At 40.5% G+C, this 24,697-nt stretch overlaps 1 protein-coding gene across 6 annotated transcripts in view; it reads right to left on the bottom strand.

Annotated features, from left to right (window-relative positions):
• atp10d (ATPase phospholipid transporting 10D) overlaps positions 1–24,697 on the bottom strand; it is a 50,933-nt gene that overhangs the window by 17,788 nt on the left and 8,448 nt on the right. For 3 of the 6 annotated variants that reach the window (XM_057859107.1, XM_057859104.1, XM_057859105.1), the window contains exons 2-13: positions 22,911–23,239; positions 21,229–21,423; positions 15,771–15,981; positions 15,150–15,235; positions 14,949–15,055; positions 14,714–14,845; positions 14,094–14,206; positions 13,724–13,976; positions 13,161–13,375; positions 8,603–8,794; positions 4,046–4,559; positions 3,880–3,986 (exon numbers count right to left, since the gene is read on the bottom strand). In XM_057859107.1, coding sequence (XP_057715090.1) covers positions 3,880–3,986; positions 4,046–4,559; positions 8,603–8,794; positions 13,161–13,375; positions 13,724–13,976; positions 14,094–14,206; positions 14,714–14,845; positions 14,949–15,055; positions 15,150–15,235; positions 15,771–15,981; positions 21,229–21,423; positions 22,911–23,155 — 2,370 coding nt within the window. In that variant the 5' untranslated portion in view covers positions 23,156–23,239. Of the gene's footprint in view, positions 1–3,879; positions 3,987–4,045; positions 4,560–8,602; positions 8,795–13,160; positions 13,376–13,723; positions 13,977–14,093; positions 14,207–14,713; positions 14,846–14,948; positions 15,056–15,149; positions 15,236–15,770; positions 15,982–21,228; positions 21,424–22,910; positions 23,240–24,697 lie in introns of those variants that run through there. The other 3 variants (XM_057859106.1, XM_057859108.1, XM_057859109.1) reach the window with 3 other exon arrangements.

Genomic DNA, 24,697 nt, shown 5'->3' with positions numbered 1-24,697 from the left:
AGAGAAGTTCCGACTAGATATAATCGGACTCTCCTCCACACACAGCTTGGGTTCTGGTACCAGTCCTCTCAAGAGGGGTTGGACTCTCTTCCACTCTGGAGTTGCCCATGGTGAGAGGCGCCGGGCAGGTGTGGGCATGCTTACTGCCCCCCGGCTTGGCACCTGTACGTTGGGGTTTACCCCGGTAGACGAGAGGGTAGCCTCCCTCCGCCTTCGGGTGGGGGGACGGGTTCTAACTGTTGTTTGCGCTTATGCACCGAACAGCAGTTCAGAATACCCGCCCTTTTTGGAGTCCTTGGAGGGTGTGCTGGAGAGCGCCCCCTCTGGGGACTCCCTCGTTCTCCTGGGGGACTTCAACGCTCGCGTGGGCAATGACAGTGAGACCTGGAGGGGCGTGATTGGGAGGAACGGCCCCCCCGATCAGAACCCGAGTGGTGTTCTGTTATTGGACTTATTGCTCGTCACGGTTTGTCTATAACGAACACCATGTTCAAACATAGGGGTGTCCATATGTGCACTTGGCACCAGGACACCCTAGGCCGCAGTTCGATGATCGACTTCGTAATCGTGTCATCGGACTTGCGGACGCATGTTTTGGACACTCGGGTGAAGAGAGGGGCGGAGCTGTCAACTGATCACCACCTGGTGGTGTGTTGGCTCCGATGGCGGGGGAAGATGCTGGCCAGACCTGGCAGGCCCAAACGTATTGTGAGGGTCTGCTGGGAACGTCTGGCAGAATCCCCTGTCAGAAAGAGTTTCAACACCCACCTCCGGCAGAACTTCTCCCTTGTCCCGGGGGAGGTGGGGGACATTGAGTCCGAGTGGGCCATGTTCCGCACCTCCATTGTTGAGGCGGCCGATCAGAGCTGTGGCCGTAAGGTGGTTGGTGCCTGTCGTGGCAGCAATCCCCGAACCCGCTGGTGGACACCAGCGGTAAGGGATGCCGTCAAGCTGAAGAAGGAGGCCTATCGGGCCTTTTTGGCCTGTGGGACTCCGGAGGCAGCTGACACGTACCGGCTGGCCAAGCGGACTGCGGCTTCGGCGGTCGCCGAGGCAAAAACCCAGACATGGGAGGAGTTCGGCGAGGCCATGGAAAACGACTTCCGGACGGCTTCGAGGAAATTCTGGTCCACCATCCGGCGCCTGAGGAGAGGAAAGCAGTGCACCATTAACACTGTGTATAGTGAAGATGGTGTGCTGCTGACCTCGACTCGGGACGTCGTGAGCCGGTGGGGAGAATACTTCGAGGCCCTCCTCAATTCCACCGACATGCCTTCCTTTGAGGAAGCAGAGTCTGGGGACTCCGAGGTGGGCTCTTCGATCTCTGGGGTTGAAGTCACTGAGGCGGTTGGAAAGCTCCTCAGTGGCAAGGATCCGGGGGTAGATGAGATCCGCCCGGAGTTCCTAAAGGCTCTGGATGTTGTAGGGCTGTCATGGTTGACACGCCTCTACAACATCGCGTGGACATCGGGGACAGTGCCTCTGGATTGGCAGACCGGGGTGGTGGTCCCCCTTTTTAAAAAGGGGGACCGGAGGGTGTGTTCCAATTATAGAGGGATCACACTCCTCAGCCTCCCTGGTAAAGTCTATTCAGGGGTGCTGGGGAGGAGAGTCCGCCGAGAAGTCGAATCTCGGATTCAGGAGGAGCAGTGTGGTTTTCGTCCCGGCCGTGGAACAGTGGACCAGCTCTACACCCTCGGCAGGGTCCTCGAGGGTGCATGGGAGTTTGCCCAATCAGTCTACATGTGTTTTGTGTATCTGGAGAAGCCGTTCGACCGTGTGCCTCGGGGAGTCCTGTGGGGGGTGCTCCGGGAGTACAGGGTACCGAGCCCCTTGGTAAGGGCTGTTCGGTCCCTGTACGACCGGTGTCAGAGTTTGGTCCGCATTGCCGGCAGTAAGTCGGCTTCGTTCCCAGTGAGGGTTGGACTCCGCCAAGGCTGCCCTTTGTCACCGATTTTGTTCATAATTTTTATGGACAGAATTTCTAGGCGCAGCCGAAGCTTTGAGGGGGTCCGGTTTGGTGACCTCAGCATTGAATCTCTGCTTTTTGCAGATGATTTAGTGCTGTTGGCTTCATCAAGCCGTGACCTCCAACTCTCACTGGAGCGATTCGCAGCTTAGTGTGAAGCGGTTGGGATGAAGATCAGCACCTCCAAATCTGAGACCATGGTCCTCAGTCGGAAAAGGGTGGAGTGCCCTCTCCGGGTCGGGGATGAGATCCTGCCCCAAGTGGAGGAGTTCAAGTATCTTGGGGTCTTGTTCACGAGTGACGGTAGGAGGGAGCGGGAGATCGACAGGCGAATCGGTGCAGCGTCTGCAGTAATGTGGACTCTGCACCGGTCCGTAGTGGTGAAGAAGGAGCTGAGCCGAAAGGCAAAGCTCTTGATTTACCAGTTGATCTACGTTCCTACTCTCACCTATGGTCACGAGCTTTGGGTCGTGACCGAAAGAACAAGATCCCGGATACAAGCGGCCGAAATGAGTTACCTCTGCAGGGTGTCCGGGCTCTCCCTTAGAGATAGGGTGAGAAGCTCGGTCATCCGGGAGGGACACGGCGTCGAGCCGCTACTCCTCCGCGTAGAGAGGAGCCAGCTGAGGTGGCTCGGGCATCTGGTTCGGATGCCTCCCGGACGCCTCCCTGGAGAGGTGTTCCGGGCATGTCCCACCGGTGGGAGGCCCCGGGGATGACCCAGGACACGCTGGAGAGACTATGTCTCTCGGCTGGCCTGGGAACGCCTTGGGATCCCGCCGGAGGAGCTGGTTGAAGTGGCTGGGGAGAGGGAAGTCTGGGCTTCCCTGTTAAAGCTGCTGCCCCCGCGACCCGACCCCGGAACAAGCGGAAGATAATGGATGGATGGATGGAATTATTTTTTTTAAAAGTCTTTTTTTTTTATTTTAACTAAATATTAGACATCAATTAATGAATCTAAGCTAAAACTGACAGACATTTCGAATAATAAATATAATTACTCATCTTTTTATAGCTGTGCTGAAAAAAAAAAGTGGTTGCGCAACGTCTGTAAACGGGGGTTTCAGGGTAAAACGGACAAATTAAAAATAGTTGGGAGCTTATTGAGCCATGAATCTGCTATGGCAGCATATAGACATATTGTTCTGTCAAACACAACAGTTCTTTTGGCTTAAAATACAGCAGTTTATTTTAAAGAGGGGTGCAAGACCAGAAACTGCTTTTTCAGCCTTGTCTGTGTTTTCCACCACATATTTAAATGAAATAAATGAATTGTATACATGTGTATGATTTGGCCTTTGTTTTTTCGGTCAAGAATTTTGCTTTCGGTACATTCATAGTATTTTTCCAATACAGTGGTTCTTCACTTGTGTTCAATCAAGCCCCAGGGGTTCAGAGAGTAAGTCTAAGCTAAGGGGATCGGCAAATGCTTAAGGCATCTCTATCTGTAAAGATAAAATGAAACATACCATTTTGACCTGTTTTGAACAGACAGGCAAAATGAGAAGAAATTTGAAAACGGAATTCACTTGCAGCAGAAAGTAGTTGGCTAGTTTACCTACATCAGTTTTGAATTTGAAAAAGAAAAAAGCTTCATTATCTAATTCTGAAGGGTTCACTGAATGCAAACGTGAAACACGCGAGGTTCGGTAACTTTTGCAAGATTAGGAACCAATTTTCCAATATACAGTATGTATTTCTGTTAAATGTAAATTCAGGCATCAAGGTGTTATACATTATTTTCTCTGTTATCAGAGATCTAAGAGATTTGCATACTTAAATTCTTTGAGCAACCATCTTTCCCATGATGGTCATTTATGCTAGGTTTTGTCTTTCCCTTTAACCACATAATAAAACAGAAATGCTGTTAAACAGAGGAGTGACATTAAAGGTTCGTTAAGATTAGTTACCTTTTTAGCAAAGCAAAGAGTACGGAGGCCTTCTCTTGCATAGCTGTCTAAATGCTTCTGGGTTTGCTCTTTGATGTGACAGTAGGTCTCCTCAGTCTCCTCTGCACCTAAACATTACACAGCACGTTTTCTAATCATCTTTCTCTCTCCGCCCTTTAGTCATTACCTTCAGGATTTTTTGCAAGATCCATGATGACTGAATCTGCGCCTTTGGTGTAGACCACCACTTGTCCTGTGAGAGGCTGGCGGACCACCACAGACATTCTCTTTCTGTTGGAATCAAACGGCAGGACGTGAAGCAGCTGGACGCTCATAGTGCCAATTCCAGGTAGATCCACAAGGACGCTATGTGGAGATCGTCCCCGCAGGGTGCAGCGGTAAGCTCGAGCCGCATGGACCAGAGCAGCCTCATCTGGACTAACTGCCTCATACAATAGTTTGTCGATGTCATTCTCAGGTCCACATTTATTTCTGATGTCCTGTTCATTGTCCCCGGCTTCACTGGTAATACTGAAAATGCTGCTTGTCTCCTTACGTGTTAACGTTTCAAAGCCACTTGGGCCGTCCCTGCTTTGAGTTGGCGAATGGACCGGGAAAGCCGAAAAATGCGGAAAGCTGAAGCGCTGGAACCTCAGTTTGATTTTATCAAGAGACCTGAGAGGTGCTTCTGCCTCTGTCACCTGTAACAGGGAAGAAGAGGTTGTTAACATTTGAGTATAACAAAACAGGGCAGCAAATCGAATCCAAGGTCAGAGTCAGGAAGAAATATGGTGCTGTGTGATATGGAAAAATTCTCCGATCACTATATTTTATATCACAAGATTCATATGGCACAATGTACAGGGTTTCTATAGGTATCAGCAAATCTCATTTAATGCTTTTAATGCCACTTTTAATGCCGCTTTAAACTTAATGCCCACGGCCAACTGTAGATAGTTTCACACACAAATTGTAAGTAGAGTTGTCCGATAATGACTTATTAACCGATAAACAATATCTTGATATTATCCAACTCCAAAAATCAGGTACCGATATCAAACTGATACCGATATATGCGTTCATGGATTTAACATATTTTAGCTAATGGTATTGTGATTCTCCACTGGATACTTTAATTAAGATAAATGTAACAACTTCATTGGAAGTTATTCCAATAAACATTCTGTGAAAAATAAGAGAACAACTTCAAGTGAAGTCATGGAAAAAGTGCCTATATTGCAGTACTAAAATGTTGAAATAAAAATAGTGCAAATTTCAGTTTTTTGGATTAAGTACAAAGTGCTAATAAGGCACTGCCATATCAGATATGGCTTACACAGTGCTTCTGGCTCAAAATAACAACAAAGGTACACAACTTCAGTACAGTGAATGAAGTGTGTAATGAGTTTATAATTTGGTGAAAATGATAAAACAATAACGACCGCTTTCCCCCAATCACATTATTTTTTCAAATTACTTTAAACTGACCTGGCACTAATGTTAATGCACCACCAGTGCTGCAACCTAAAACTATCCAGTGGAAATAGGAGCAGAACAGTAGCATACACATTTTTGCCCAAATGTAAAGATATGTAATTATGTAATACTTTCAACTTTTAATGCTGCTGTACATTAATTTGCATAATAATTCATAATGATATTGGAACGAATTGTGTTGTCTGCGTGGATTACCGGTATACGTAAACCTGGAACGAATTGCCTATCAAAATCGCGAAACTCGGTCTCATGATATTGTCTCATGGTGTGAGATGATAGAATCCTGACACACCTTCAAGCTCACTTCAAATTAAATGTTTTTCAGTTGGAAAACCTGCCTGCATTGAAATAGACTGTGGTTGGGGAATCGAGGGAGGCGAGTCATTCTGGTAGTAATCAGGCATTAAAATGGGTCAGGGTTTAAAAAGGTGAGAAGGGTGTAGAGGAAATATGTTCCGGTCGGGCTGTCCCAAACGACTAATTTTCTCCCGATTAGTCAGCCAACTATTTTTACAATTAGTCCACTAATAATTTTGTTTATTTTTTTACTAATTTAGCAATGAAACTTTTGTTGACGCTTATTAATTCACAAAAACATTTTTGGAACACTTAAATTCTTTATTAAAGTACAAATAAACATGCAAATAACAATAATTAATCACACATGAACACTGAGGTTAAATGCTGATGGTAGGCCTGAACGATATTGGAAAAAACTATCATTGGAGCCTGCGATATTATATTGCAATATTAAAACAAGAAAATTTTCACCAAATAACTTGAATATCTCCGTTCGGGATACCGCACTGTTGACAAAGAAAAACAGTTTGGTCGCGCTGCCTTGCAGGAGTGAGAGTGAGACACTGTGGTGCTGTACGAGCATGAAGCAGAAAAACATGAATGTATGTTGTTTTTAAATTCCGATGCTCTGAAAAATGGCGCAATCGGCCCTAATTTTTATAACTCAGTTTAATCCAGGATCTGCACACTTGCTGCGTTCATGAAGTAAAATAAAAGTTTAAATGTTGAAAAAAAGAAAAAAAATTGCACGTCCATGCGTATATTGCGATGGCGATGTTCAAACGGTATATTGTGCAGGCTTAGCTGATAGCATTTACTTGTGCAAAAGAATGCAATGTAAACTGATTCAGAACGCTGACTGCGCCTTTCCAACATTATTCAAAATAATTCTTATTGAAAAAAAAATTTCTAGCATAATTATTGTACTATACAACTATATATAATAGTATTATAATAATTATAACATGAATTGCCAATCATATTTAAAAACTGGTGTCATTTTAAAGTTATTCTTAGTGTAAAATCTGAATTCTGTAGTATTATAGTATTTACATATTATAGAATTAATTCTGAAGTATGTGGGATTATCTCCAGAAATCGTTATTTATATGACAAACTTGACGTGCTTTTATTTTGAAATGTTCACCGGAAGTACGTTCGCTAAACCGCTAACAACTTTACACTCCGTAAAAAGCACTTTTCATCATTGCTTGTGGTGTCACTAATAGATTTTTTTTTCTTTTCATTTTTTCATTTGCAAATGATGTTAACCAGCGATTTTTCATGTTTGAAGAAAGGTGACAACCTTTTAACCGGTAGTTTGCATTTTGGAAAAGACTGCCAATGTTTTATAGCGGGCTCAAGTAAGTTGTCTTTTTTCCCCATTAGCCTAAATGTAGCAATGCTAACATTTACAGTGTTTGATATAGATGAGTTTACTTATTTTGTTTGTGTGAACTGTAATTCTACGGCTTGTTGTTGGTTTCACCGAGATAGATTTTGTAGGCAGTGTAACTTGTTTTCAACATAAATGCCAGTTACCAATTCTTCTGGGAACCTCCATACTTCTCTCCCACAACGGCTTGCCTTGAATCCCGCCCACGACAAAACCCACAGATTATCTCAAGTAATGTACATGCAGCATGCAGCTCTCAGCAATATCCTGCGAGTCAATGTCAACATGACGTCGAGGCAGTAATGAGAAAGATGGCTGCTTTAGGTGAGCCTTAAATTGAAAACCCTTTTTTGCACATAAGGTTTTTCTCGGTTGCTTTGGTACATTTCTCTGATCAGAATTGAAATTCTTAAAATTACTTGTTCAATCTTTATAATGTTCTGTCCCTTGTGCACATCAGTAAAGCAGTTTCTTGTTTCTTTGAACAAGTTGGAGGTGGAGAATTGTTATACTTATTTTTATATTTGATATTTATATTTTAATTGATTTATTTATTTTGCATATTAGTGTTACCTTTTCAGGTGAGCTGTTCCATAAAATATTTGTATTAATGTAATGTAAGTAAAATATTTTTCACATTTTAAATAATTGTTTTGTGTATCAAATCGTGTGTCAAGAATCATAATATGAAGCAAATCAGTTTTTGTTTCATTACAGCTGTAATTATATGTGTAGCTATTTTCATTTGTCTTGAATGCATTACTCACGTACGGTTGGCAGGCGGAGCCAATTGGCTAACTATTAAGTGGAGACGGGGTTATCTTGAGGTTGATTGCTGATACTACTATCGCATACGGATTCCCAAAATATAGTAAATCAGTGTCTGGTCAAAATGTACATTTCAGGAACAGGTCTATTTATGGCAGTGACAACAATAGACATGTAAGATGTCAATAGGAAGTTTTATATCATTTTGGGTTATATATAATTTGTCATACAGCACTGTTGCAAATATAGGAAATCAAACAATAATCTACTCATTTTCATATATTTTAGACCGCTTGGGTCAGGCTCAAAAGGTCATTCATTCTGTTCTTTTTGTTGAGGACATCATATAACTAAAATTGCTACTGCTTCATTATTCAAGGACAGATCGTAATGAAATTTGTAAGAAGACTGAGCCTGATTTTTTTTTTTTTTTTTTTTAATCTCAGGGCTATTTTTTTAAAAAAATTCTATTTTTTTTTTTTTAGTAAAAAATGTTTGAGTGCAGACTTTTTATTCCATGCAATGTAATGTTAGCTCGAATGCATAACACCTTAGGTTTGCTCGAAATTTGTTATCTTCGGCTTTGCTTTTCGAAAACAGATTATTTCTAAACAAAACTAAACCCCCGCTCTTTGATTCTGGTTTAAATTATTTTTTTGAATCAGTCAGGATACGCTTCACCACTCCAACGATCCTGAACAGATGAGTGGTGTTGAAAGTAGATGGATGTGCACCAAAATACAGTGAAAATATTTGGTGGATATACATTTCTTGGTGACTGACCACAGATTGAGGCTGCATGGGTGATGAAACAAGCACACTATTGCAAATGGCCATTGCCAGGAAAAAGTCTGTGATGTAGGTGAGTTCCAAACTTGATGTCGTCTCAAAAATTGCATTGGCAGAAGGTGTTATGGGAGAGCAAAGACAGCTGAGCTTCTTCACTAGCTCAGGGTCTGGTATCACCTCTTTTGCCTGGAATACAAGACACACAAGCAGAATCTTAAGCTTATTCAACTCCTTCAGACTCACAATTTTTCTGCCGGGCAATAAAAAAAGCTGCGCTGATGTTTACTCAAACACCAGTGGGGGTATTTAATGCTTTTATTAGTTATTTTTAATGTTAATGTGTTTTGAATGAGAAATGAGCACTTTACGTTATCCTTGTTGAAGTTGCTTTTGGTCAGCAATTTTTAAAGAGCCAAAAATAGCAAAAAGGGCGGGCTAAACCTCATGATTTGATTTCGATGGGTAAAGTTTCATCCAATCATCTCCCAGAAGTGGCAATAGCAACTAAATTCAGTGTATTTATTGGTTTAGAGACACGAATGCGTCACATCCTTCAGCAGCACGCTTAGGTCTGGAGGGGTTAATACATTGTTGAAAACATGGAGAGGTGGCGACTTTTTGTGGGTTTGTGATTATACCAGGGGTCGCGTTAACCGAATATTTTCCGTCGTTGACCGGTTTTTTAAAACAGTGACGGAAAAAACTGAAGTCCGTCCGTCTTTTTGACAGGTTGCAATTCACACCCCAGACCACAGGGTGGCGAGTGAGCATATTAATTAGCTATTGTCTCTCTTAATGCATGACGTCGTTGGCTATTCTGTCAGAATATTGTAGCGTCACCAGGGTCTGGCGGCAGCACCGTGATTGACACATCAACGCGAGGTTCTTATTGGTACACCCGGTGTGCTAGCGCGTCATCCAATTGGTGGACTAGATTGCCGCCTGTGTATAGACAAGTTTTCGAGGTACTTCCGGTTTACTTCCTTATGTCTTCCTTCCCCTTCCGTTTCCGCCTGTTTACCATTGAAGTCAATGGCGGTGGAATCGAAGTTGGAAGGTCTTTATACAAGATCCCGGGAATGTTATTTTTATGTAGGCGGGTGGAGAACCAAGCCAAGGCCTCCATGCTTAGTGCCATGTCGATTTCCAAACCATGGGTGCTCGTACTCGTCATACAGGAGGGAGGGAAGGAGATGTACAAAACTGACAGCTCCTGCAGTCATGCCCCCGCTGTAATGGAAGGTAATGTGCTCTAAAAATACGAAACCTAAAATCTGGCGCACGAACCGACTTGTTGCCTTTGCTATTGATATTACGATGATGATTGTAATTACGAAGTTTAATCATTTTTACAACAACTAGCTTCTGCTACTGCTGCTAGCCGCCTGTTGCTAATCGTGTTTGAATGCACCGCATAAATCCAAGTGTTACAAGTTTTTATTCATTTGTTTACAGCTGGGAAACGCTGTTATAAAAGGGAAGACAACTTGACTTGTACGTTGATGGACATATATCGAACATATATCGTTTGCGTTCCACAATGATGATGAAAGCTCGACTCCCGGGAGAGGCCGAGAGAGAGGCAGGAATTGTGACAGACGGTGGTTCGCCGAGATCGCCGTGATCCAACAACGAACTTGTGAACGGCAGCGTCTTTAAATATATGCTATTGGAGCTGGAATTACCAAGGACGGGAAAAAAAGCACATCTAAATGCCTCCGAGGGTCTCCGTGATGTCGCTATTTGTTCACGAGGCTCCGGAGCTCTGCGGTCTGTTATCACATTCTCGTATGCTATTTTTGCAATACTTTTATAAATGTGATTTATTGACCTGTTTTGGAGTGCACCAATCGTTTAAAAAAAAAACAAGAAATGGAATCATGTCTAAATGTTTTATTGCGATCAATGCCTGCAATAAAAAAAAGAATGACATACTATTTGTGTTAACATCATATGTACATAACCTTGTAGCATTTCCTTGTAACAAAACAATCCATGTCAGCCCTTCTGCAGTCGGCAAATGTAATATAACTTGTAATTTCACCACATTTTGGTCACTAATGGCCGTAGTATCAATCCATTCCTCACGTTAACAGGCTGACCGTTGTTAATAATTTTGTCCACGAATGATCAACGAAGTGACACGAACTGCCATCCAATCTCATCTACGTGTCATATTTTTGAAGATTCCATGGGTTGCTCTGGCTTGATTTCGTAGTTTTATCGTCGTCAATACACTGCTAATACACTGCTACTCAACCGGACCGGAAGTGCGAAGCAGACATTTTCCAAGATGGCGGCGCCCATATTTCGCTCAGGAAACTTGTCTATAGACCCCAATCACATGACGTCACAACTCCGCCCCCTGACTGGAGCAGCCATATTGTCCGTCAGCTCGTCGTGTTTACACATTACCGCTACGTACATGCCTCCTATTACGGTGTGTTTTTCTGCTCGTTAACATTAATAATCAAAATGGCGAAGGCGTGTGTGGCGGTCGGTTGCAGTAACAGAGAAGATAGACGGAGAGACTTGAAGTTCTACCGTATTCTGAGAGACCCGAAGAGGAGAGCGAGATGGACTGCTGTAATTCGACAAGAAATCGGCACCAAACGATCACCACAGGCTATGTAGTAGTCATTTTATATCTGGTAAGATGCATTTAATATATATTTAGAAGATTTTGGGCTTACAACCACAATTAAGATCATTGTGTGACGTTGGTGATTGGGGTCTATATAGTTGCCTCGTTTTCTTTGGGAGTGGAGTTGTTTTGTTGGTGTTGTTGGCGGTAAGCAGAGTAAAAAGAGGGAGAAAAATACAACTTCCGTGTCTAATTTTTCGCCGCCAAGCAAGCGTTACAAAATTAAAAATGAATGAAAACTAAATACTATTGAATATGTCATCATCATTTTAAAAATTTAAGTGACTGGTAAAAATAGATTATGACCGGATTTTTATGACCCTGTCAGTCAAAATGACAGACAATGAAAATGTCTAGCACAACCTCTGCATAATCAGTATTTTATTTTGTGATATTACAACGAGAAGAATTTCCACCAGATGACTTGTTTGGGAAGACTATGGTTGACTCACTATTAGGGGTGGGAACTTCTTGGTCCATAACGATATGATACAATTGCGATACAATGCTCACGATAACGGTGATTTCACAATTTGGCGATACAACAATTATCGATTCATTGGTCAGGAAATCATTCTACGACATTCTACAAAAACAACTAATAAACAGAAAAACAAACTATTTTAATCCTGCTGTGAATTGGAATGATGTTATCACTAGTAGACGTCCAATCCATTCATTCTTTTGCTGCCATCCCTCCCACTTCAAACGGATTGGACGTCTGGCCATCAGTGGCACCCAATGCCAGGCAATGAGTTAATTTTGGACATTCCAAGTCATTTCCTGTTGATGTTCAGTCACCTCCTTTTGAGGCATTTACAAGTCACTTCTAGTTGATTTTGGGTTTCTGAAAAGGAACTGACTCAAAGTCCCCAATAAATAGGAAATAGGGCTGCAATTAACGATTATTTTTGTAATCGATTAACCGGGCGATTAATTAAATGATTAATCGGGTCATTGGATAAATGCCACTTTTTCAGTTACCTTAACAATTTAACTTGAAGTTGTTTTAGTCATGTTGTAAGTAACAAAGAAAAAAATGGACAACTATTTCCTTCAAAAATATTTTATTACAGCTTCCTGACTTAACTGTAGTCTACAACTTTACTATTTTAAGTACATAAAATTTGTTAGTTTTTAATAAAGGTTCTGACTAGAAACAAAAAGAATCAGAACACAAATCAGACAGAATTCCTGTTTATTCAAATTTAAAAAAGTGCTGCTGATTGACTTTTCTTGTAGGCAAAGCGCTGATATAAATTGTGTCAATGACTCATTTATTTTCTTTAAACAAACTAAATAACAAAAACGAATACGTAAGAGGCAGTCGCTTAGGTATCAGTTTTCTATATCAAACGATTGTTCATAAATACAATCCAAATCCCAATTTTAAAGCACACTCTTTTGTATGAGAATTTACAGTTTGAATGGAGTTTGTGTTGAAAGGAGACTCTAAGCCGTTATATGAATAGGCTTATGTGTGTGGTTTCTTTATAAAAGGAAATGAGACAACTTTACTATCCAATAATAACTTAAGTGCTAATATACTTCTCCAAAACACAATACAAACAGACACTTAAGACACTGATTAGCATAATCATTAACTAGCTTGCTTAGCGCTCCGTGCTAAGTAGTAATGTAGCATCAACATACAATACAAACCAATACAATTGGCTTAATTTACTCTCCTCTGACAGAGGCACGCTGAATCTCACAACACAAAAGATAATCTAACGCTCAACAATTCATGATATTCAGATTCAGTAACCCAACTTGAGTGTATGTCAGGAAGTGACACAAAATCAACAAAAAGTGAGTCACAAGTGACCTTTTTTTTTGGGGGGGGGGGGGGGGGTCTTATTGTAACAAGTAACCTGTTCCATGTTGCGTAAACTGTGTATGACTAACCATTTGGTTGCAAAAGGCACTGGTCATCGGAAGGAAGTCATTCGACAGTTGGTGCTCTTCATCAGACTCGGCAAGGAAAGTGTGAACTGATACTGAGCTGCAGTTGCAGTTGATGGAACGACAGCTCAGAGATTTACCTCTGCAGGCAGATTTGGGAGTTTCAGAACAACCAATAGCGTCATTCTTCTCTGCCATGTACATTTCCAGTCTCAGACCTAATAAGAATAACATTAAAGGAACCCAAGTGAGCAAAATACTTTCTTGTGAAACTGGGTGGTATGTTTTGTAAGCCAAATTGTGAAATCTTTTTTATGTGTGAATTATGTGAATTGGACAAAAACTGTTGGACAAATAGCATTTTGAAATTTTAACCGTTTTCGCAATTGGAAATGGGGATTTTTGTCAAAAACTGTTAGGAGCAAAATTGAAAGGGTGCCTGCCTCGCGTAAATTTTAGGAAAGGTTGGAAGTTGGAAATGTGTGATTTCGCCAAAGAGTCTGGTTTGTGTGTCACTGTTTGTACAAATGTTGTTGTCATATTGGATCGTTTGAAGAAGCATTTACCATTTTCCACATGAGGATATTCAATCCCATAAATACTGCAGCGACGAAACACCATGTTGTTCTCTGTTAAAGTTCCTGTCTTATCAGAGAACAAATACTGAATCTGACCCAGGTTTTCAGTGATGTTGAGCGCACGGCACTGGATCCTGCAGTCCATGCGCTCATTGTAGAGGGCTAGATCATTTTGGATGAAGTAGACCTGACCCAGCTTTACAATCTCAATGGAAACATACAGTGAAATGGGAATCAGCACCTGTTGAGGACACAATTTTATTGAGCGACATGATCCGCAAAACGGAAAAAGATGGGTTCAGGTCTATAATTAGCCTGTTTTAGTTGATTATCAAAAAATGCAATTGTACCAACATACTTGCAGAACAATTATCATGGTCCAAAAGATGTAGAAGCCAGCCAGGGCAGGAGATGTCTCTTCATCAACCAAAAATATTGCATTTTTAATCTGTTTCAGCCAGAGTCCATGACCTAGCAAAGTATTAGTACAAGCACAGTGCATTGTTTTACATGAAGGCACTGGCCGTATAAATGTATAAAACATTCTATTGTCATTATCGCCATTAATAGACTTGTTCCTGCGCACCGATGTGCCACAGTAGTACCACTAATGGGCCTCAAGATGTATATCTCCACTCAATAGTTATCCAATTCGCTTCCTACGCCAACTGTATGCTAGTAATGCATAAAATACAACTGAAAATAGCAACACAAATATACTATTACTTAATATTTGTGGCATATCAATTTAATATCAATTCAAAAATAAAGTGATTGGGGGGAAGGGGGCTATCATAACTGTTTTATAGATTTTTACCTAAAAATACAAAAGACTTACAAATAGGCCGTATTGTGATTTGAGATTTTTTTTTCCATATCAGACAGCACGAATTGCAATGGTGGTCATGTCATAACTCCTATTTCTCAACAATGTACATTAAATCGGTCTTGTTTTTGTGTGTCGTTGAGAGTACACACCTATAGAAGTAGTCAGACACATGATTATCAGCAAGAGCACACACCACAGAATATCAATGTTTAAGCGCTTTTCCAAATTGCTGCGCTTACACTTTGGCCCACTGTTGTTCATCATGGATTTGGTCTCATGTCCTGAGTCAAAACAACGGCAAAACATAATAGGTTATTGATGGTGGAAAAAAACTGCACTTAATAATAGGAGTGTGACAATATATGATGATATACTGTATCTTACCAGCATAGACCACAACGCCAACAACAGTCTCCGTATTACGAATTGTGCAACTTCTTAGCAGGAGGTTATTATTGTCAAGTCCAACATGAGTCCCACCGGAGAGCTCCCTGGGAATTATGAAAATACACACACACATTCCCCGAAAATAAATATGAAATCAAAAAGTTTCAGTCTTTAATAGGTTGCATCACCAATACTTACATAAAACCTCGAAACGTGCTGAGGTCATTGTTGGGGTTGTCGCACTCAATACGACTATGGAAGCTCTCAGGGTTGAACTCCCTTCCCTTGGGACAAAATGATTTGTTTTTCAGTACATCAAAACTGAAAATATTTAATGTGCATAAAAAGAATGGACTGTCAACTGATATCTACAATTTCTAATCATCTTTCTTCTGTAAATTTAAATGAGTTCATCTCTAATGGTCTCTCAACCGATACTGTATCTAGAATATCCAATCATCCTTCTTCTATAAATTTAAATGAGTTCATCTCTATTAGACATCCAATCTCTTTAAAGTGGGAAGGCTGGAAACAGGAAGTGACCCAGAAATGTCTTAAAATCAACAGGAAGGGATTCAACATGTACAAGCACATGTAAGCCTACCATTGACAATGGTGGACGTCCAATTCATTTCAACTTAGCGAACTGGCTGCAAATTATCATCTTTCAGTGCCACTGATTATGAGGAAGTGACCCAAAAATGCCCCGACAACACTACTTAAATTCATTTTCTTCATTGATTTGTTTGATTTCATATGGAACTATGGACAATTGTAAAAAGAAGAAAACCATGTTGGTACCAATTAAAGTTCCTTTACTTCTACCTGCACTGGAAGGCCTGAAACTATCTGCCTTTGTTTCAGGTTGGTTTCCCCATCCAAGTTGGCCGTCTCAATGAAACATGTGCCGTGAGGATCAGATGAATAAAGGAGCAAAATGTCAGCAGGGATGATATCATTGCAGGATAGGTGCACAAAATCTCCGACTTGAACGTCTTTCCAGCGTATACCAATATAGTCGTTCTGCTCACTGTTATGAGAGTACATAGATTTAATTGTATATTAATATTTTGAATATACTGTAAAGTGTCTGTAGATTGACACAAAAATCAACCAGGTAATTCAATTAAAACCCACCATTAGTGCTGTACAATTTGACGATTTGTATCGTGAAAACGTCATCCGGATTTCTATTGACATTTTACATCTCTATTGTCAATATCGCAATCAATAGACCTGTTCGTGCAATGCGCATTTTGGCTAGCAGATAGTGACCAATTTGCGCTGACTAGTGATGCGAATTCCGGCACTTTTTAGAAAGACAGTTCTTTTGGCTCGGCTCACTGAAATGGCTCCTCAGTTTTTTTGTTGCTTAAATTAATTTACTACCAAAAATAATGTAAAATTATGTGTAAAACGAATTACTAATGTAAAAAAAACAGTATATTAAATATTTATTATGTATATGGCTTTATTTATATTCTTCTGAACATACTCAACATTGAGTACAACATGGAGTGCTACAAAAAAATAAATTATAAATAGGGCTGTCAAAATTATCGCATTAACGCGCGGTAATTAATTTTTTAAATTAATCACGTTAAAATATTTGACGCAATTAACACACATGTCCCACTCAGACAGTATTCTGCCTTTTGGTAAGTTTTACAGCAAGGCTTTTTGTGCTGTCTAAAAGCGAACTCTTGTGGTCGCTTTGCGACATGGTTTATTGTCTTCTTGCCAGTTCAATATGGCTGCACGACGTCTCGGGCTGACGCCTACGTTGTAATGTTGTGCTTATATGATCCTTGGACAAGATTTGTCCAGTAGTATGGTTGTTGTAAAGAATGTACATATTGTGTTAGTAAGCGAAATGTTATATTTTTTGTATGAGACGCTTTTTGTTTATGTTAAGTGAACCTGTATAGCGTGCTAAGCTAACGTTGTTGCTAATGCAATGCTTGTGTACTTTTTTTTGTAGTTTTACGACGGTCTAAAGAGGACAATGGTTTGAGGCCATTTTATTAATAAATCAGATGAAAAAGGAAGAAGTCTGATTATTAAGGCGTCGTTCACTAGCTGTCTAGCTTTGGAAAAAGTAGACGCTTCGGAGTGAGGACAGCATAGACAGATTTAAATGACAGTAGAGTGAAATGCCCACTACAGTCCTTATGTACCGTATGTTGAATATATATGTCCATCTTGTGTCTTATCTTTCCATTCCAACAATTTATTATACAGAATATATATATATATATATATATATATATATATATATATATATATATATATATATATATATATATAATTTACAGAAAAATATGGCATATTTTATAGATGGTTTGAATTGCGATTAATTGCGATTAATTACGATTAATTAATTTTTAAGCTGTAATTAACTCGATTAAAATTTTTAATCGTTTGACAGCCCTAATTATAAAGTACAAAAACAAAGACCCATCTCAAAACAAGGTCAACAAAAAGTTCCAATCTCTGATTGTGTATATTTATGAGCTTTTAAGTAACTATTTACAGTAAAACAACATAAGTAAGCTTTGATTACCACACAACAAATTATAAATTAATATTTTTAAAACATAAAGAAGTTTTAGCTAGTCTTTAGCGAAGATTGGCATTAAGAAAAACCATATCATAACCATATATTATCTAAGTATATATATATATATATATATATATATATATATATATATATATATATAGATAGATAGATAGATAGATAGATAGATAGATTAGTATATATCTAAACCCTCCCCTTCTCCTCACTGCAGCATGTGTGTGTAACCCTCCTCTCCCTCTTCTACCACGGATCTTGACTAATCACGTGCAGCTTTAACCGAAGGGGAGAAAAAAACAGGACAAAAAAAAGTCGGCTCTTATTAGGAGCGGCTCCCTATTAGGAGCCGGCTCCCGTCGTTCACTTCAAAGAGCTGGCTCTAAGCGCCGGTTCATTCGCGAACGACACAATACTAGCTCTGACTTACTATTGATTCTATATGCCATAGTAGTACCCATCTTGGCTCCGCCTGCCAACCGTAGGTGAGGAATACATTTGAAACAATTGAAAATAGCAACACATATAATCCACACAGAACACAGACAACACAGTTTGTTCCAATATCAACAGTAATTAATTTATTATCAATTATATTATGCTATTGTTGTATAATTTTTCAGCAAATAATTTAAAATGTATTATATTGTGAGATAACAATATTGTGATATAAATAGCCCATTTTGTGATAGATTTTTTTCAGCACTAACACACACCCTTATACACTGCTGGCCAAAAGAATTGGCAAGGGAATTCTGTAAGATAATGCTCAATTTCTTCCAGAAAATGATTGCAATTACAAATGCTTTGGTAGTAATGTCTTCATTGATTTTGCTTGAAATGAAAAAACTCAAGAGAGAATGGATTTTTTTTCATCATTATCATTTTACTCTAAACTCCAAAAATGGGCCAGACAAAAGTATTGGCACCCTTTGAAACATCATTTGATGCTTCTCTAATTTGTGTAATTAACAGCACCTGTTACTTACCAATGGCACATAACAGGTGGTGGCGGCAAAAACTAAGTCACACGTGCAGCCAGTTAAAATGGATTAAAGTTGACCCAACCTCTGTCCTGTGTCCTTGTGTGTACCACATTGAGAATGGAGAAAGAACTGTCCGAGGACTTGAGAAGAAGAACAGTGAGGAAGCATGGGCAATATCAAGGCTACAAGTCCATCTCCAAAGACCTGAATGTTCCTGTGTCTATCGTGCGCAGTGTCATCAATAAGTGTAAAGCCCATGACACTGTGGCTAACCTCCCTAGATGTGGAGACAAAAGAAAAATTGACGAGAGAGTTCAACAAAAGATTATGCGGATGGTGGATAAAGAACCTTGACCAACATCCAAACAAGTTCAAGCTGTCCAATAATCCGACGGTACAACAGTGTCAGCACATACTATCCGTCGGCATCTGAATGAAAAGGGACTCTATGGTAGGATACCCAGGAACAGAGGCGTAGCAAGGGTCCCCGGGGGCCCCAGGCAACAAGCACCATGGGGTCCTTCCAGCGTGTGCAAGTAAGGGGGACAATTGGACTTGGAGCAATAGCATATTTAATAAAAGTCTAATAACACCTCGCTCTCATAGAGCGCTTTTTAGGACACTCAACCCCCCCCCCATGCATTATTCATTCACTCCACACTCAGTGGATGTAAGCTTCTATTGTAACTACAGCTGCCCTGACATCTTCTGAAAAAAATCCCAGATGAAAATTTATATAGAAAGTTTTATTGTAAAAGGCACATCAGAAAAAGTACAAATGTAATCCGGTACTACTACTAGTCTGCAGTGCTTCTACTACATCAGGACATAAAACTACAGTAACATCGTACACTCACCGCTGTCTTGCTTCCTTTTCTCCACTTCTGCTTTTTTTTCCGTCTTTTTTCGCCTCCAGAAGGATAACTTCTCTTCATTTTGCCAATTAAAAAAAGGCCAGCTCGCCGCCCACTCTCACTCTGAGTCACGTGACACACATACATACTCGCACAGTACAATGAACACAAAGGTGGTGGGGTGCGAGTGCGCACGTCCGGTCATCTTGGCCATAACAGTGGCGAAAAGTAAGCATTTTACACCGACTCATATGGATGTACTTACATTTGTTCATGGACCCACACATTTTAACAGGTGGCCGTCTTCTGCTCGAAATGCACACTTTATGGCTATTCTCGCTCCCAGAATATGCAGCGCTTGTGACGTAGAACAATAACAGGACTGGTTGCTATGGGAACGTACGCATACCGAAGGAACCTTGCTAAAAGGAGTATTAAAATTGCTAATAAAATCGTTTAGGATTATTTTAGATGCATATACTGTATGTCATATATTTTTTTAATAGAGTATTCGACGAGGAATACGATAGGCCCATTAATAGACGTTTTTGGAAAAATAACCATTTCTTTAAGTAGTCACATGAATAATGAGGTGACCTGTGGAAAATCAACGTAAAACAACTCGGCAAGAACTTACCAAAGATTAATTGGTGAGACACTCTTTAAACAATCATGTGGTATTAATAGCTGATTGGATTTTCTTTAACATGTATAATCTACGTGACATGGTTAGTACTGATTAGGATTCATAACAGAATCGCTAATCTGCCAAATGATTCCATGGTATTGAAACACTTTCTACACTTATCGCTGCGACAGTGCAGTAAAGATGCGTGTGCTAAATCTGTTGGCCGTTTGGGGGCCCCTACTGCCTGGGGGCCCTAGGCAAATGTCTGGTTTGCCTAATGGGACATGACGCCTCTGCCCAGGAACCCCCACTTCTGACCCAGAGACATAAAAAAGCCAGGCTGGAGTTTACCAAAACTTACCTAAGAAAGGCAAAAACGTTTTGGAAGAATGTTCTCTCTGGTCAGATGAGACAAAAGTAGAGCTTTTGGGGAAAAGGCATCAACATAAAGTTAACAGGAAAACAACAACGCCTTCGACGAAAAGAACACAGTCCCCACAGTCAAACATGGCGGAGGTTCCCTGATGTTTTGAGGTTGCTTTTCTGCCTCTGGCACTGGACTGCTGACTGGCATTAAGAAGTCTGAAGACTAACAACAAATTTTGCAGCATAATGTAGGGCCTAGTGTGAGAAAGCTGCACCTCCCTCAGAGATCATGGGTCTTCCAGCAGGACAATGACCCAAAACACACTTCAAAAAACACTAGAAAATGGTTCGAGAGAAAGCACTGGAGATTTCTAAAGTGGCCAGCAATGAGTCCAGACCTGAATCCCATAGCACACCTGTGGAGAGATCTGAAAACGGCAGTTTGGAGAAGACACCCTTCAAATCTCAGAGACATGGAGCAGTTGGCCAAAGAAGAATGGTCTGAAATTCCAGCAGAGCATTGTAAGAAACTCATTGATGGATACCGGAAGCGGTTGTTCGCAATTATTTTGTCTAAAGGTTTTGCTACCAAGTATTAGGCTGAGGGTGCCAATACTTTTGTCCAGCCCATTTTTGGAGCTTTGTATAGAATAGTAATGATTTTTTTTTTCATTCTCTTTTGTGTTTTTCATTGCAAGCAAAATAAATGAAGATATTACTACCAAAGCATTTGTAATTGCAATTTATTTTCTGGGAGAAATTGAGCAATATCTGACAGAATTGCAGGGGTGCCAATACTTTTGGCCAGCAGTGTATATATCCACATAATTAACACATATTTACTGAGTTAGTGTTGTAGAGAATTACTTACCTACAATACACTTGCACGACACGGTTGTTGATCTTTTTGTCAAAGATATAACGTCTGTAGTCTTCCAAGCCATCTTTGACAGCAATGACAGTCAGTACCACCAGCAATGGAATCATTGTAATTTCCTTCTGAAAGGCTTCAACCACTGGCACCCAGTTTAGCAAAATCAGAAACAGGAAGTAGAGGTTAGCCACCCTGCGAGCAAAAATAGACATATCAAAATTACGCACGCAGAAAAAAACCCTTAACAATCAAGTCCCGTGTTAACTCATTGGCAGCCAATGACAGCGCTCAATGCCCAATCCACTTGAATTGGGAGGGTTAACAGCGTATAAATGAACATTTCGCTGCCACCCTCCCACTTCAAATTTAGCAGCAAGTAATTAGCAAAACTGAAAGTTTGAATTGAAAAACGTAGTGGAAAGTCAGAATTCCTAAAACATACTGAAATATCAGAAAAATGCTTTTACGCATAGATGAGGTGGTTTATCCGACGATGGAGTAGTAGGTCCACGCAAAGACAGAAAAAAAAGGAGTTCAAGAAAAGAGTTATAACAAGACTAGATTAAAGACGTACTATTACTAGAGGTCATACGTTGAAATACCATGAGGGAAAAAAAACTATGACGAGAAATAAGTCGTAAAGTTAAGAGAAAAAAGTCATAATTTTACGTAATATTACGAGATTAAAGTCGGAATATCGCGAGAAAAAGTGTTAATATTGCGAGATTAAAGTTGTTAAATGGTCTTGGGTGCTTAGGGGCTACTTGTTTAATTTGGGTCACTTCCTATACTACACATTCACTTGCTGTTAATTTCATGTGACTTACAATGGCAGTTAAACATAATCGCATCATAGCAGCCATCCCAGCTGTAATGGATTTGATAACTACAGTGTTGGGAGTAACGCCGTTATAAATAACGCCGTTACGTAACGGCGTTATTTATTCTGCTTCCATCTTGAGGACGGCAGACCCTTTGAAGGTGACGTGAATTGTCGGGAAACGAGCCTACCTGAATGCCCCTCGAGAGATGCGATGGAAGTGATTGTGATTGGCTGAGGGTTAGAGTCATGTTATGTGATAAGCCAATCAGAGCCGGTGATTTCACAAGCAAACCGGAACAGCGGGTGCGGCAAACACACACACGCAAAACAGATGCACAGGGTCGGGATGGCAGAGCATTCAGAAGAAAAATTGTCCTTTAAGAGGTGGAGATATAGACACTATTTGAAGTTTGTCAAAATTAAAGGAAAGAACCTGCATGTCATGTGTAATTTATGTCCCGGGGCAAAGCTTTTGTCGACATCTGTGGTAAGCAATTCAAATCTGCTGAAGCACCTAACAAGTTAACTACCTGTCTGTTCTTCTCTATTCCACTGACTCGAATACTGCTCAGAAAATTTCAAATTATTTGACATACAACAAGTTCTTTTTAAAGTAACGGAAATAGTTACTTTCCCTGGTAACTAGTTACTTTTACTATAGAGTAATTCATTTACTAACTCAGTTACTTTTTGGAAGAAGTAGTGAGTAATGTAACTAATTACTTTTTTAAAGTAACGTGCCCAACACTGGATATCTATAATTATTAATGGCAGTGAATGAGTTAAGCGACCATAAAAATAGGTCATATATGAGAAAAATAAAAAGGTAAAATAATAATTTCATGAAAAATCTGACCTCTTAAACTGCTGAAACAGGTTCATGGGGATGAAGGTCAACAAACTGTACTTAGTAGTATGGATGATGTTGCCTTTGTAACCTTTGCCAGTGTCTCCGTATTGGGGCCCCTCCCCAACAAGTATTGTTCTTCTCGTTGATGGACATTTCCCAGGGGAGATGTGAGAATCCTCTGAGCTTTTTTGCCCACTTTCTCGCAAGAACAGACGCTGACATTGCTGTCTTATCCAGTGGCAGACTTCCATTAATGCTGCAAGGCAGCCTGGCCTTGTTCGCGACTGCCTTGTGTTCTTTAATCATCACCTAATGACTTTCATTAGATCATCTTTCTGCAAAATAAAAATAATAACATTAATTAATACTGTGCGTCTAAAGGCTATCAAATTCAATTCAAATGTTATGTTATTACAGTACCGTACAAAGGTGTTGAGTATTAAACAGCTTCTTTATTTTGCTGTATACTAAAACCAATTAAGTATAATTTTTTTTTTCTTAAAAATCTTAATTTCCATCTGTGTTTTGGTTGCCTGGGTGATATATATATATGTATACAGTGCCCTCTTTAATTATTGGATTTATAATAATTATGTGTTTTTTAGCTTCTAATATTTTTTTCCCCTAAATAATATGGGACCTTAATGGAAAAAAAGAGAAAAATCCAACCTTCAATACAAGTGCATTTATTCAGTGGGGAAAAAATCCGACATAAAGTAATAATTATTTGACATCAAATAATGTGTGTCACAATTATTCGCACCCCTGGTGTTAAGACTTTGTACAACCCCCTTTTGCCAACAAAACAGCACCTAATCTTCTCCTATAATGTTTCACAAGATGGGAAAAGACAGAAAGAGGGATCTTCAGCCATTCCTCTTTGCAGATTCTCTCTAAATCATCCAGAGACCTGGGTCCTCTCCTCTGTACTCTCCTCTTCAGCTCACCCAACAGGTTTTCAATGGGGTTGAGGTCTGGGGACTGAGATGGCCATGGGAAGAGCTTGATTTTGTGTCTGGTGAACCATTTCTGTGTAAATTTGGCCATATGTTTAAGGACATTGTCTTGCTGAAAGACCCAGTGACGACCCGTCTTCAGCTTTCGGGCAGAGGGCAACCGATTTTGATTTAAAATGTCCTGGTATTTCAAAGCATTCATGATGCCATGCACCCTAACTAGGTTCCCAGGGCCATTGGAAGCGAAACAGCCCCACAGCATCACTGTCCCACCCCCATACTTCACAGTGGGTATGAGGTTCTGTCTACACGCCAACAAGCTGTTTGGGAGGCATGCACGGAGAAAACCTTTCCTCACTCACAATCATAAACGCAAACGTCTGGAGTTCGCCAAGCGGCATTGGGGCTTCAACTGGGACCGTGTGCTTTGGTCAGATGAGACCAAGATTGAGCTTTTTGGCAACAAACACTCTAAGTGGGTCTGGCATGCCACGAAAGATGTGCATGCCGAAAAGCACCTCATACCCACTGTGAAGTATGGGGGTGGGTCAGTGATGCTGTGGGGCTGTTTCGCTTCCAAAGGCCCTGGGAACCTTGTTAAGGTGCATGGCATCATGAATGCTTTGAAATACCAGGACATTTTAAATCAAAATCGGTTGCTCTATGCCCGAAAGCTGAAGACGGGTCGTCACTGGGTCTTTCAGCAAGACAATGTCCTTAAACATATGGCCAAATCTACACAGAAATGGTTCACCAGACACAAAATCAAGCTCCTCCCATGGCCATCTCAGTCCCCAGACCTCAACTCCATTGAAAACCTGTGGGGTGAGCTGAAGA

The sequence above is a fragment of the Corythoichthys intestinalis genome, chromosome 15, assembly GCF_030265065.1.
Source record: "Corythoichthys intestinalis isolate RoL2023-P3 chromosome 15, ASM3026506v1, whole genome shotgun sequence".
In the NCBI taxonomy this organism is placed as follows: Eukaryota; Metazoa; Chordata; class Actinopteri; order Syngnathiformes; family Syngnathidae; genus Corythoichthys; species Corythoichthys intestinalis.
This window is presented reverse-complemented; position numbering and strand designations above follow the sequence as displayed.